This window comes from Oryza sativa, chromosome 12, assembly GCF_034140825.1.
Source record: "Oryza sativa Japonica Group chromosome 12, ASM3414082v1".
In the NCBI taxonomy this organism is placed as follows: Eukaryota; Viridiplantae; Streptophyta; class Magnoliopsida; order Poales; family Poaceae; genus Oryza; species Oryza sativa.
The window spans coordinates 4780020-4794881 of NC_089046.1; the positions used below are offsets into that span (position 1 = coordinate 4780020).

At 39.5% G+C, this 14862-nt stretch overlaps 1 protein-coding gene across 2 annotated transcripts; it reads right to left on the reverse strand.

Moving 5' to 3' along the window:
- Positions 1 to 671: 671 nt before the first annotated feature.
- On the reverse strand, positions 672 to 12468 carry LOC4351708 (protein FLX-like 3). Of its 2 annotated transcripts, XR_003239975.2 has the most exons (6): positions 12257 to 12468; positions 9752 to 10394; positions 9517 to 9662; positions 7792 to 7871; positions 7518 to 7695; positions 672 to 2091 (listed from the first exon to the last, which is right to left on the reverse strand). XR_003239975.2 is itself a non-coding variant. In XM_026022028.2 (5 exons), the coding sequence occupies exons 2-5, from the start codon at positions 10381 to 10383 to the stop codon at positions 7612 to 7614; spliced, it is 942 nt and encodes a 313-aa protein (XP_025877813.1). In that variant the 5' UTR covers positions 10384 to 10394; positions 12257 to 12468; the 3' UTR covers positions 7153 to 7611. The 2 variants fall into 2 exon arrangements, 1 of the variants encoding a protein (XP_025877813.1); XM_026022028.2 differs by lacking the exon at positions 672 to 2091 and having other exon boundaries at positions 7153 to 7695.
- Positions 12469 to 14862: the final 2394 nt, after the last annotated feature.

Below are 14862 nucleotides of genomic sequence, written 5' to 3' on the forward strand. Positions count from 1 at the left end.
CGGCCTCTCCTCTCCGATCTTCGTCTTCGCCGCCTCCGACGACACGCCGACCAACTCCGGCCACGAATCCTTCGCCGCCGACGGCGACACCACCACGCCACCGCCGGCAGCCGCCGCCGCTCCGCCTCTCTCCATTTGTTGGCACGGTGTTTGTGTAGTTGCGAGTTGGAGAATGCACAAGGGATTTTATAGATGAGGCCTGAGGCACGGGACGATTTGAGTGTTAGAGGCGACGATATGGACAAACACATGGCAACTCGATGCAATAATCTCTTATATTTTCAGTGCAACACTGGAGAGTAAAAAAAAGCAAATGACTTTGGCCGGCCGGCAGGATACACTAGTCTAAGATGCATGGTTAACACCTAACCTAGGGTTCTGAAATCACTACTAGGTACCAAGAAAACAAGTACAAATAATGAGTACCAAAAGAAAACGATGGAAACCGTTCGTGCAATTTGATAATGAAATTCTCATGGTCATATCGGCAAAAACATCGAACGGCAGTTCTTTCATTTCTGGGAAGCAAGACGAAGCGTCTGTTTGTATAATCAAGATGCATCGCAGGTGAACGTTTGCTAATTTACTTGGCACGACTTTGGCTGTGTTTAGTTCACATAAAAATTGTAAGTTTGGTTGAAATTGAAACGATGTGACAGAAAAGTTGGAAGTTTGTGTATGTAGAAAAGTTTTAATGTGATGAAAAAGTTGAAAGTTTGAGGAATTATTTTGGAACTAAACACGATGAAACTGATCTAAGTCAGTACGTCACCCAGAAAAAAGAAAACTCACTCGAATGGAAACTCGACCATACCTCAACCCATCATAAAATGAGGGAAAGCCGTAGGATTACCAACACTCTACTGTTCACTCAGCCTCACCGATCAAAACATTCACACAAACCTCCTACTACTAGGAACCATATGCAATATGCAATGCAAATACCAGTCCATCAGTATGCCCACAAGAATCCTCATCAACGGCTTGTTCTGGCAATCATCCATCAACCACAATTGTGCAGTCGATTCAGGAAACAAACAGTCATTGAATGGAGTCCACATACCGGAATCAACCCCAGAAACATGTCAGATTGCATGTGATGCAGGGAGGGACAAACAACGCATGGAAAGTGGTATCTGCAGTCCTGGGGCTGGGGAACTCTTGGTTTCCTTTGGATGAAGAATGTCACGTGCCTGTGGTTTACGATGGGTTTTGAACCTTATACATCAGTGAGATGTTGGACTTGAGCCACTAGGTAGGTGTAGGCCCATCTTGTCATAGTCAGATTCCTTCCACCTCGAACTCTTGTTTTTCCTCCAATCTGTTTATTCTGCTTGGGCATGATGCTGACAATTGTTCGGTTCAGGACACAAGTCCATTTCAGTTATATATACAAGCTTCAGAGAAGATGTGATATCACATGGGGACCTGGGAGATCTTCATTTCAAGCAACACTCTTAACCAAAATGAAGCAGGTACAGTATCCGCTTGTTATCAAGAAGGTTGATGGAACTTGTCCTAGTCTCTTCGTTTTCCATAAGAACCATCATCATCAATACCGCTACACAACATGGCCTCGATCAAACAGAGTTAAGAAAGGCTTTCAGTTCAACCTTATAATAGTTCCTGCCTCACATCTTTCCTGAATGCAGCACACGATGAGAGCAACTTGTTATAATCTTGACAAGCTGGCAGCTGAAAGTTTCTACAGCTCCGTAGTACATAATCAATATCTACTATCCTTTCTCCCAAAAGAACAATGCCTGCTTATGAATCAATCATCCGAAGGTGTCACATTCATCTCCATCAAGCATTAATACTGTAGATGCTTATGCATTCTCCTGGTTGATTTAACATTTTGCTCGTGTCTCCAGTTGATGGAACATTTTCGTGTCTTGAGATCAGAAAGTTTAGATATGCCGATCTGTTGCTTGTCCAAAGAGCACATGCCTAGAAGCATAACTGATCTGCTAGAGAAGATTCGGCATCAGCAGCTCCCCGTATTACTGTTTTCTTCAAGCAGATGTCCCTGTCTTCTCATTAATGCAATATATCTTCAGTCAGAGGGACAGACCAACTAATGATTTCAACCTGCATGGTCAAAAACAGCGTTAGACATTTATTGGAAAACAGAAAGGCATAAGCAGTTGTGTAAATAGTAAACAAGAAGCTATTGTAATAGGAGAAAAGCAGCACATACTACAGAAATTATACTTTGATTACTCATGAATATAACAGAAACCACTTAATCACTTAACATAAACATGTCAATAGGCATCAATCTGATAATAAACAGAAGGGAGACGAGTAGGGTAAAAACAAACTGGAACTCATATGCAGCTAAAATGTTCAGGAAGAAAACAATGTGCAATTTATACATGCAAAAAAAGAGTTTGTATTAAGTTGATCCTCTCCATGGATTTAGATCAAAGGTTACATGCTAGATTATAGTCTCAATTTCATCAAAGCTGTTCCGCTTCCATTTCCTAACTGCACTGTACCATGTACCCAGGTTTATCACATAACAAGATAAATCGGTACACTGAGATTTCATGTTATCCAATGTAGTTCCAGTAGAAGTTTTGGAGATGCAGCAAGGATATCACTCCAGTTTTTAAGCCAGCAGAAATTTGAAATTAGAAGAATAATTCTCGAGATACAGATTAGTAATCTTCAAACAAAACATTGCAGGAAATTTGGTCTTATACCCTTAGTTGATTCAATTGTTGTATCTATTATCTAGAATTTGAATAAAATAAATCTAAGCTACATATACATCCAAATCATAATATTCTTGAGATCATGGACTAACATTTCAAAAACCCTACCACGAATTCAACAAAACTCTGCTTCAATAAAGGATGCTGCTTTCTAACAGTACATTTTTTAAAAAGTCCAACCATGTGTGAAATTATAACAAACATGTGACTACCATTTTCATGACAAGTTTAACAGCATTTTTTTTCCCAAAGAAGTGCCATGTTTTCTTCAGTAGTTCTGTTTAGCAACACAGTTCACACAGATGTAGAGTACCATAATGTTTCTCTCAAACTAGTGAAACAAAACAAGCAACAGCATTAACCATGAAAAGTTAGCTGCTTTCTATTCTATTCCCATAATTGTTTGCAAACAAAAAGGGGAAACCATAGTCAATTTTTCCTGTCACGTAAAAAGAAAGGCTTTACACGACATCTATCTCTTCTGAGCAACCTCTTTTGGATTCTTAGGAGCACCCTTGCATACTGTCTACATTGGGTTCTTTATTATATTATCTCATTTGAGGGACTTTTAGGAACGTTCAGACTATATTTAGTCTATTTTGGAATTTACTGTCTCCTTTTTATTAGGGAGGCGGTTAAGGACTTGAGAAGATAGAGGAGAGTGCCATGCACCGATTTCCGGAATAACATTCATCACTCAAAGCCCCATGCCCTCACGAGGTTTACAAGCATCATCGACACTATGGACACCGCACACCACAGTGAGCATGTTTCCAAATCTATCGTGTCAAACTGCATTCTCAAACACCCTCTAGCTTTTACGTAATCAAATATGATCATGCCCACAGGAATGTCATGCCACTACCATCTTCTCAATTCCAGCAGACGGCTTCGCCTTGTCATCATCTTCTACCTAGTGAGTCCAATTACTTGCATCAAACTGCATTCTCGAACGCCGCTATATTGTTGTCATTCCTTCAATCATACTTTCTCTTTCATAGGAATGCGACACCACTAAATTTTTCCTCAGCTCCAGCAGATAGCACTGTGTGGCCATCATCTTTCTCCCTAGCTAAGTCTCCAATCATCTTTATCCCTCCCTCCCCACTGCCAATGCATGGCTCTATCGTTTGGATATCACAGTACAAATCTATTGAAGTTTGTGTCATCATCTCTTAGTGGTTTGCTGTCCTGGAATTTGATTTTTCAAACACCTGCCTTTTCCAATGATGGTAGAACCGGATCCAACACTTTCAGGATATCTCCCCATGCTACGCTCAGCATGTCCCACCATCAGAACTAACCTAATGTAATCTAACCTATCTTCAGTACGGACAACACTTAATATCTTGCAGTGGAATACATCTACCAGATTACGCTCTGCAAAGCTCCTCACTCAGCACACAATCTATATCCAAGTCCCCATCGCACTCCACAAGTTTGGGACGACCCCTTTCTTAAGGGCACCTTAACAAAAGGCTTCCCTACTAAACCAGTACATTAGGTACGGGATGACTGCTCAAGATTTGTTGTCCTCGAGAACACAATCAACAATGCCTCCCATACATTGTATGACGAAATGACTCCTCACTATCCAAGGCAAGTGCATGGTCTATCACCCATCACTTACATCTAAGCACTGCGGCACTCGCATGGTGCCTTACTTTGCCCCTTCTATGATGCCATCACCAGCAAGGCGACTGATAAAACCACCCCTTCACTAACTCATTCCATTATTTGGGGCTCCCGCATGTTCACTAGACAAGAGCACAATTATCTCACTGCTTCTCTCCCTTCCACCCAGCACCCCTAGCTCGTAGGGCCATATGTTGGGTATGTTACCACTAGCTCAAAACCCACCAGATCATTATTCTAATGTGGCAACCTTGTTAACACATGGAAAAACCATCAACCTATTACCTATCACACCACTTAAGCAATACAAAATGTCAGATGAGTGGTTTTATAGTTGGAAGTGTTGGGTAGACTAGGGGTCATATGGACATATTTCTTGCCAAAACATTAATCATATGTTACCTAAAGGCACAAATGCCGCATTCAGCTAAGCTTATTCATGGCAATAAATCAACATATATGGGGATAACCATCTGAAGGAGAAGCCTCATCACCAACAAGGTTTCTTGGAATATGGCATATTAACTGCTTCACTAAGTTCCAAAAGGTATCAACCAGAAGAACAGTTAAGTATAGGCTTGGTTCTAAATTTCCAATGGTACAGGATCTAAAATCACCAATTCTCAGAAGGAAAATGATATCTAGCATACGATATGGGTTACTCTAGAGCAGCAGAGCTGACTCAAATATCCTAAGAGCATGCAAGCTAACATTTTACTAGAGGTTAAGGAAGCTGCATTATAAGAATAGAACAGATAAAAACTTAGTGCAACTTCTGCTGTGGATGAAGAAACTACTTGCCTCATGGTTGCCAAGTCATCACCAGCTTGTCTGTGTCATTTGAAAACATCAGAACGGTCTCTGTAATTCGATCAATTTTATTATCATTTCCTGTTCTCCACAAAAGCTATACCCCATGAACCACCAACACAACTTAATATCCATAAGCTCTTTACATGGACCTTGTATGTTAAAGGGTGCACCCATGTAGCCCAAAAATTGGAAGGTAACCTCTTCAGCCACCTTGTATTCAGATCTGCAGCATGCTTTAAGAAGTCTATTGCAGACAGGCAGAGCACACCAAATTTCCATTGGCTGCAACCATACAGAACCACTGATATCATTTCCCCTTATTGAGGCAGCGTTCCAGAGCTAAAGAGTTCATACAGTTCAGGCATGATACACTATTTTGTAGATATATGGTCTTTCCAGGCTTAGGCAAATGACACTCCGCAAATTTGAACCAAACATGGTTATGCAGACCTTTCCGGTAGTCGATCAGCAATGCCCAGGTTCCAAAATACAGAAAATGGACCAAAATGCCAATCAGCGTCCATAGTGCTCATCTTGAAGATATCACATTTAGAACAGGAGGCAGGTTCATCTAGTTGCAATTTAGGCATGTAACTCAGAAGGAACCACTTTATGCATCTCTAACACCTGGTTGATGATAGTCATGCATAGTTCCACCTACACTTTGCAAGAATTTATTTTGCCCGTCATCATTCCAAGAGTACAAGGTAAAGGGCAAATTTAGCAACAGTGATGCTTCACTATGTACAGCTTAACATCACCTAGAACGTTCCACCATGAACCCCGAAAAAGGCTAGTAGCAGCAACTCAAATATTAACCTCAGGTTTTGGTAGTACACAAACTGCTGGTATCAAAACTCCACTTCCAGAAAGCAGAACTGCTAATACATGTTGAAGTTGGATGTCCCAGTAGACAATCCAGTACAGGACAAGGCCAACTTGACAAGTAGCGAAGTGGCCACTCTGGTAATCTGACCTCAGGTAGCAAAGTGGCACGTGGATCAGAGTTGCAGCCACCGTGGTAATCTGACCTCAGGGAGCACAAGGTGATATGCTCATGCATATGTAAAGCTATACAGGTTAATATTACCTGTAGACTTCTAAAATGGCCAAATATGTTCCTGACTGACCACTAGATCTATTGAGATGTACAATGGTGAAAACCTAGTACCTGCCAAGTCTGTGACTAAGCTCACTCTCTATAATACGACATGAGATTGAAACTATGGTCTCAGGACACGCAGTCCCAAAATATTTTAGGAGCGGTCAGAATAATATCAGACTTAATAATTAAAATTTAAACCCCATAAGTGAGAAGCACTTTCTAATCAAGCTCACAAAAGGTATGTAAGAACAAGTTCCACTTCCACATGAACAGTTCACAAGGATAGGAAATGTGAAATACTCATCATTCATGTGTCCAAAGGCAAACAAATTCAGATGAACAACTTAGGTAGGTAAACTACATCATATAAGTTGAGCCAAAACCCCCCAAAAAGGGAAGGCAACCATGATCCTAAATATAGACTTCTTCGAGGTATGATGGCCTTAAAGATTGACTGAGGCAAATAACTTCTAACACAACAAACATCACTTCTATTTTGCATCCCCTTCTGCTGATAACAGTCTTTGGTTCACTGATACATTATACTTTGAAATATGCAGCGGTTGACATTAATCTAGCCATCATCTTATCGCAATTCACTATTGGTAAAAGCATTGACCTACGTCAACCTAGATAAGAAAAGTATGGTATCTGAAGAAAATGCCGTTTGGGAATTTGGCAAGAGAGCTCGACAAAAAACAGCTTGCTGCCCATGTGACCATGTTTGATGAAATCTAGTAACAAGTAATAAACGCTTGAAATAATCTAGCATAAAGAGACTAACGCCCTTAACATAGATACCATTGCAAAACTAAAAGTGAGAGAAACAATAAATTAGTTATTGTCAAGAGTAAAATCTAGGGTATAGACCCATACTAGTAAACACAAGCAACAATGTGTATTCATTTCATAAAAAGCTCACTGGTTTTTTTTCAGAATGACATGTAATACATGATGGAAGGAACATTTCTCTGATATGCTTAATTATATCTCCACATAGAATTCAGACTTCATGCTCCATATGTGGCATGACTGAGTCATTAACTAAACTATATCATATATATACCCAAGTCATATTAAAATAACTGTGTCATGGATCCATATAACCAAGGAAACTTGGATATAGGTATCGAGCCAAAGTATAAGCAGTAGTTACCATTGGAACATATTTTATATGACACACAGAGAAGAAAATGATTAGAGGCATTTCAATTTTAATTAAGAAAGATAACTATTGATTGTACCACAAAAAAGGAGGTAGATACGATAATCTAAACCATGTGATATGACCATGGGACCCAGAAGTCTTCACGGACTTTTTTCATAGCAGCTGCGATCTTAACGGTACTGAAGGCGATTGTTGTCATATGTACCCCATGAGCTTGATTCAGGAAGATGTGAATGACCTTTCTCGGAACCTCCCTGGTAACAAAATAGTAATTTTAGAAAAAAGTAAGTAGGAGTCATTTCAGCCTAACAAAGGAAGTATCATATCTGCTATATTTCTTATTATCGTACCACATGGATATTGTAGTTATCTCCATATGAAGTAGGGAAGGTCACTTCAGGGCTGCCCAGCTTCATCCCATATGTCGCACCTTAAACATCAGGTAAACAACCATGAAAAAAGTTCTACATTGTTCCATAGAAATGTAATGTGTCAATGCTAAAGCAATATAAACTGTTCCAGTGAATCTACTTAGGAGAAAACCACCCTCCAGGCTAAGGCAGCTGTCTAGACCTCCTAGGTATCCTGCCTTGTGCCTATTGCTGTATAGCATGCCTAGGAGGATGCCCAGTCTGACTGATCAGTGAGCAGGTGCCATTCACTTAGTGCTTTTCAGAACATTGTTACTACAAGTCTGCGTGATTGAAGAACTCATCATTGATAAGGAATAGTCCTGAATTTGCCCCATTGGACTGTTAAACTATGCTAAACGTGCGGGCATATAGGAGGCCAAAAATTAAATGTTAGGATACTGGAAAATAAATGGTCAATTATTAATCTCAAACTTATGATTTAGTTGACACCAGACTGTTTCCTTCTTTCAGAAAAAAATAAGCTTACTTATGACTTTTCAAGGGAAAAAAAGCTTGCTCATAACTTTTCAAAAAAAAAAAGCAAGCTTAATATATTTTGATGTACCATATGTACATTGCTAAATGTTTTAAATAGCTTAGCACTAGGTCCAGGCGTCCTGCAATAAATAGAAATATATGGAACAGCTAAAGCTAAGTCAACTCTCCTTCATAACCCAGTTGATGAATAAATATGGGCCAAACTGCCAATGTTAGTGTTAACAATTTGCTGGACCTCACTTACCGGCCACACACAGAAAAAAAAAGTATATATGACACTATAACAGCTTGCGGCTTTCACTAGACAGAGACAGCCCACATCTCAGTAGATGTGGCTTACAACGAACGCAGCTGTTCACTGCCCTATTGATAATTGATCTCAATAAACAAGAATTGGTATGACTTCTCCAGCAAGAAATCAAGATCACTAAATTTTCATCACTGATATGCACAATCTTCTTTTCAGGATTTTTGGTGGGAAGCAATGGAACTAGGTAAATCTTGGAGGATTTTGATGACCCTTTAAACAGATGAGGATAAAAGAAGTGGGGAAAAAAGATGTAGAGACATGATTATATGCTATGCTTAGACAAAATGAATCAGACTCCATAGGTTGCAGCAAAGATGGGACAAAACATAATATAGTATTGGTTCCTTCACTATATTGGAAATATATGGCCCCTAATTGTGCAATTACCCAAATGCCAAAATCCACTTCATGATGACTTGAGCGCACCTGATAATTACCTTCAAGCAAGAAATCTACAGGTCAAAAGTAAAGGCACCTAAGGCTCAATGTGGAGTTGGGGACAATGCAAGTATTTCCCATACAGACAAAATTCAGACAATATAATCACAAGTGCTGTCCCCATGAAACAGCAAAAACAAGTCAATATCTAACATCCTACTGGAGATGGCAGATGCATAGTCAATAGAAATGCAACAATATGCAGAAGTTCATGCAGTCCTTCGAGGTTAAAATGTAAAGTGAATGCATCATGATTTTAGCCATACACACAAGCCTACTGCAATTTTTTATCTAAAACTCTGATTGGTTTCTCTTAACAGAGGGATAGCATTTACGATTACTGTCAAATAAATGAAGCACGCATGGAAGAGAAATGAGAGGTCAACAAACAAATGCTGTAAAATACCCAAGCATACCTGGGGCCCATGGTCTCCCTTCGGAATTAGCTAATTCTGCTCGCATTTGTTCAATTTCTTGTGCCATCGAAATCATATTCTTCTCCATTGCTTTCTTCTGTTCAACCAACTGAAAATTTCCTTTCTGCTCTAATTCACATGCAGACCTGCAAAAAGTCAAATCAATCTTAAAACTTAAAGCCTCTGAATAACTTACAAAGGTATCTGAGAATCAGAGCTAGCAAAAGAGGCACACCTTGCATGAACAAGTTCCTGTCGAAGGGCATCAATCTCTGCTTTCAACATAGGAATCTGCTGTTTATTAGATTGTTCCCTGGTTAGTTCATGCATGATAGATGCAGACTTCGCAGAGAGCTCTTTCCTGACTACAAGGTGCTTATCAATTTCACCCCGAAGCTGCACAATCTCATCTCTTAAAGACTCATTTGCTCTAAGTTCAGCTTCAAGTTTCCTCCTTTTGTCAACAAGCTCACCGATATAAGTTTCCTTCTTGGCACTGATGTCTGCAATGATCGTGTTCAAGTGACGGACCTCATCTTTTCCAGCTTGTAATTCCCGGTGTAAGGCCAAACGTTCTTCAGCAAGAGCACGGTGATCTGCCATAAGCCTCCTGAATTCGGCCCCCTGAATCTCAATTTCTTCCTCCGGCATAGCCGTGTGAGAGCGAGGTGCAACCCTCATGACAAGGCCTTCATGGATGTCAGGATAGCCCCTATGATCCTCAATGGCACGAATACCATGGTAGCCCCTACGATCCTCAACTACACGGATGTCAGGATAGCCCCTACGTTCATCAACTACACGGATGTCAGGGTAGCCCCTGCCATCCTCTATAAAGCGACGTGGCAGACGATCTCTTCCTGACATGATCCCTAGTCCTGGAAGCGACAAAAGTAAATGATTAGGTTCATCACTAACGGTATGAAAAAACAATATGTATTAATTAAACAGCACCGCAAGGATGGATATGAAATAAAATAAAATAATGCTAACAAGGCATTATAACACAGAGGGAGACTCTCCAACTGATTTGCCTAAGAAATGTCAGCAATACCTTCTGACAGACCGAAAAATAATACCATTGGTTGGCACAAGGTATGCCACAAGATATAATTCAACACTGGAAGACCTATCTACCAAAACATTATATGAGTTCCTATAAAAGCAGTCCGCAACTTGCTCATTCAGAAAATAATTAACAATCCAAAGAACCAGCATGCAATCAGTACTTCCATTTTAACCCCAAAAAAAAGAGAAATGCACCACCGGTAACCAATAGGGATAAGGGCACTGGGGAAACTAGAGGAATCCCATTCCAATCCCATAACTCTCCAAATCAGACCAGAATTTTTTTAAAAAAAAATCTGCTCAAGTATTGTCCCTGTGAACCATGGCACTGCATAATTTTGGCAGAAGTGACTCTAGATGCTAGAAGTGTGAAGGCAGTATTTACAAATTGATGGTTAACATCCATGGCTGACTTGTGCGGAGCATGGGGGTGTTGTTGTGGAAAATATAAGGGAAAAGAATAATGGTATACCAGTACCACATGACTACATAACAATCAAAATCAATTCAATGGCATCGGAACAAGCATGGTCCGTTTAAGAAATAAATCAATCAATGTGGAGTTTAATGATTTCCAATTCCCAGTGCTCACCGCCAGCACAGTTTAGGGTGGAGAATGACAATATGAGAGAATAGTTCCTTGTGGTTCCATTCACTTCCTAGTTCCATTCCCACCCTCCTTCCTCACCTGGCAAATGGCCCCAAACATTTAGCACTAGTTTTGACTGAAACCTGTTGCAAATCCTTATAATGGCTTAAGGCCCTGTTTGGGGATCTAAAGGTTCTAGAAGTAGCAGGTCTGAGCGTATGGCATGTTTAGCTACCTAGCTCTTAGGTGAGTAAATAGTTTCCTAAGTTGTAGCTGAAATCTAAGTTATCCTTCAGAGGAAGTTATGTTCAAATTATATGTTGGTCAATGTACTTATTTTACTTTTCGTAATCTTTTATCGTAATGGAAATGGATAATAGCCATAAAAAATATTAATTTTTCCCAAAACTTTGAAAAGGTTTAATTGTAAATGACGTCACATTCTAAACACTAAACGCAAATGTCGGCACTCATAGTTACCATATGTGGTACCAAAGGGTAACTTTATCCTATCAAATGTAACACAAGCACACACAAAAGGTGAACTTTAAGCAACAATCATGTGGTCATCGAGCCCAGACAGAAGGCGGGCAATCAAGGGACAACTTCTCAAGATGCCATGCCATCAAAGAGAGGTAGCTCTAAACACCACAAAAGGCGCGCATATCAGTATCTTCTGATGCTGAGCCACTGTAACTGTAGTGGCCACCTCCGAATGAATCAATCTATGACATGTCAAGACCTCAAAATCCCTCTTAACAAATTACTACTACTAATTACACATCATTTTATCATTTGTGAGTTGATTAAGATATCCACTGCAACCCATGCTTAGGAAATTAAGCAACCTAACATATTTCTTTTAGACGGGGTAGCAAAAACTGTTATTACTTGTCAGTCCTATAAAGGGTTATTAAGACAGAGAGAAAACCTAGCTTCCAGATAGATCTACTCCTAATATATTCTGGAGTACATGACAAGATAAGGCTAAGGCAAATTCGAGAGAAAAAAAAATAAAGGTATTGGGTACAAGGGGGAGGGATGAGAAAGGGTTTGCGCGCGCGCGTCGGCACGGGCGCTCACCGGAGGCGGAAGCGGCAGGACGACGGCACCCCTACCCCGCTGCTCCCCCTCGCGGGATGGATGGATTAATGGAGATCGGCGCAGGCGGCGAAGTAGCGAGGAAACGGGCGCCGAGGCCGAGAAGAGATGGATGGGAGGAGGATGCGCGCGGCGGAGGCAGCAGAGGAGGAGAGGAGGCACCGCTGCTCGCAGGTGAGGTGGAGGTGGGAGACGGCGAAGGGCAGGGGGATGGGTGTGGTATTGTGTCGACGTGGAGGAAGATCGAGTAACAAGGCCGCGTGCTCAGGGAGCCCTGAGGCCCAGGCAGCCCATTATGAAATATTATCTCCGTTTCAAAATACTAGGGATTTTCATTACAAAATATATATGCCACATCCGATAAAAAATCTCTCGTATTTTGGAACGGAGGAAGTAATCTCTCGTATTTTGGAACGGAGGAAGTAACTCGATTAAATTGTTTTAAATCAAAACACTTTAGAAGACGGTAAATAAAGAACGCTAGATCTGTGACAACTCACTAAACATGTAAAGCTTAGTGAGAAGATAAGGTTTATTCGAGAAAAAATTAAATTAAGGTATTGGGTAGAAGTAGAGGGATGAGAAAGGGTATGTTCGCGCGTCGACACGTGTCCTCACCGGAGGCAGAATCTTCTCCGTAGTAATATAGGAGTAGTACATATTAAAACTTAAATATAACTATACTATATCACTTACAAATTAGAGCAATTCAAAGCTCAACATATAAGCATAACCTTTTTGGCTTCGATAGTATTGTCCATTCCAATAAAATAGGAGCAAAAACACATAGAGATGGGATATTTTCATGATCATGCTAGGATTGGATCACAGGATGACTGAAAATATAAGGAGATGTTCAAAGGTAGATCATGATATGATCTCTCCTATAACAACTGAGATGATAAAAGACTCACAGGTAATACAACAAATCAATTTTTTTGTTAGCTCGCTTTCCTTGTCTCCATTCATATGCAGAAAAAGTTTTCTTTATAAATTCTAAGTCGATGTTAAACCATTATCATAAGTAATTATCATATTTATCTCTCTTTTCCCTATTTCTTCCACATCAGCAAACTTATATTGGTATTGTACTCCGTCCGGTTTCATAATTTTTTATGTTTTGAACAATGATATGTTTGACTATATCTTTTCTATTACAATACATACAATAAATAAATGTCTTTTTTACTATTATTATAGTAATTTGTAAATAAATCTAGTGTCTTTAAACTAAATACTTTTAAAATATTGATAGTTAAAGGTATAAAAGTATGACCTCAATCTTATCCAAAACACTAAGAATTATGAAACCGATGAAACCGGAGAAAGTACATACCATAATAGTGCTATTTTTTGTATTTCCTTACAAATCCAAAAAAAAAATATGTTTATCTGTTGGCCAACCACATGCACAACTTACTAGAATATTACATCCGTTTCGAAATATACCAAGCTATAACTAGATTAGACACATACTATACTGGAGTAGTGATTTGGATAGAGCCTACCCAGATTCATAGTATTACAGAGTGTCCAATCTGATCTTAGATTATTAGTTGCTATATTTTACAAAGAAGTGTATAACCTAGGGCCTTATCGGATGGCATGAAGCTTTGGCTGATCAGCCAAATCTGCCAAGTTCAATTCAGCCATTGTTTGGCTTATTTTGCTTATATGGCTGTTGAAGGATTTTTCTGTGGCTGGTGGTATTTGGATTTTTATTTTTTGTGTATGGTCACTGGAGAGTTCACATAATTATCCACCACTTGTGGGTCCCACTTGTTTGGCTGAAAAGCCTTGGCCCAAGCCTCAACCAAATAAGCCATCCGATGAGACCCCTAGACAAAAGATATCTCTTAAGACAGAAAACATCACATACTTTAGTATACCATCTGTAAGTTTACTTTTAAGTAAATTTCACAAAACTACAGATATTATGGTCAAATTATCACAAAACTATAAATCTAAGGTGATGTACCAAAAACTACATTTTAACACTAATTTTTTCAGATAACTACAGATTTAAGGTGGAGTACTGTAAAACTACAGATTTAGCATCAAAATTATCATAAAACTACAGTTTTTTTTGTCAAGTCAATCACAAAACTTAGACTTTTATAACTCAAATATAACACTTCACCATAAATCTTTGTAGTTTTGTGATAAATTTAGTTAAATATGGAGTTTTGTGATACATCGCTTTAAATCTGTGGTTTTATAATAATTTAACTAGAATATCTATAGTTTTGTAAAATTTACTCTTCACTTTTTCATTACATGCACATTACATGTGTGCATTGTGGTTGTCGACATCTTCCCACCATCACTAATAAGTGACACATCCTATTTGTACAACCCCCATTTGTATGCAAGGTTTACCTTACCGCCGGTAACCGCGGTTATCGGGCTTACCACAAGGGTACGGTAATATAAATACCGCGGTATCCTCCTTAAATTCAAATAAATTTTAAAAATAATTTGAATTTTTGATAAATTTTACACGGTTTTATACAGTTTTTCACGGTTACCACGTGGTAACCCCGGCCCTGGCGGTTTGGGAAACCCTGGTTGTATGTTGGAGCGATTTT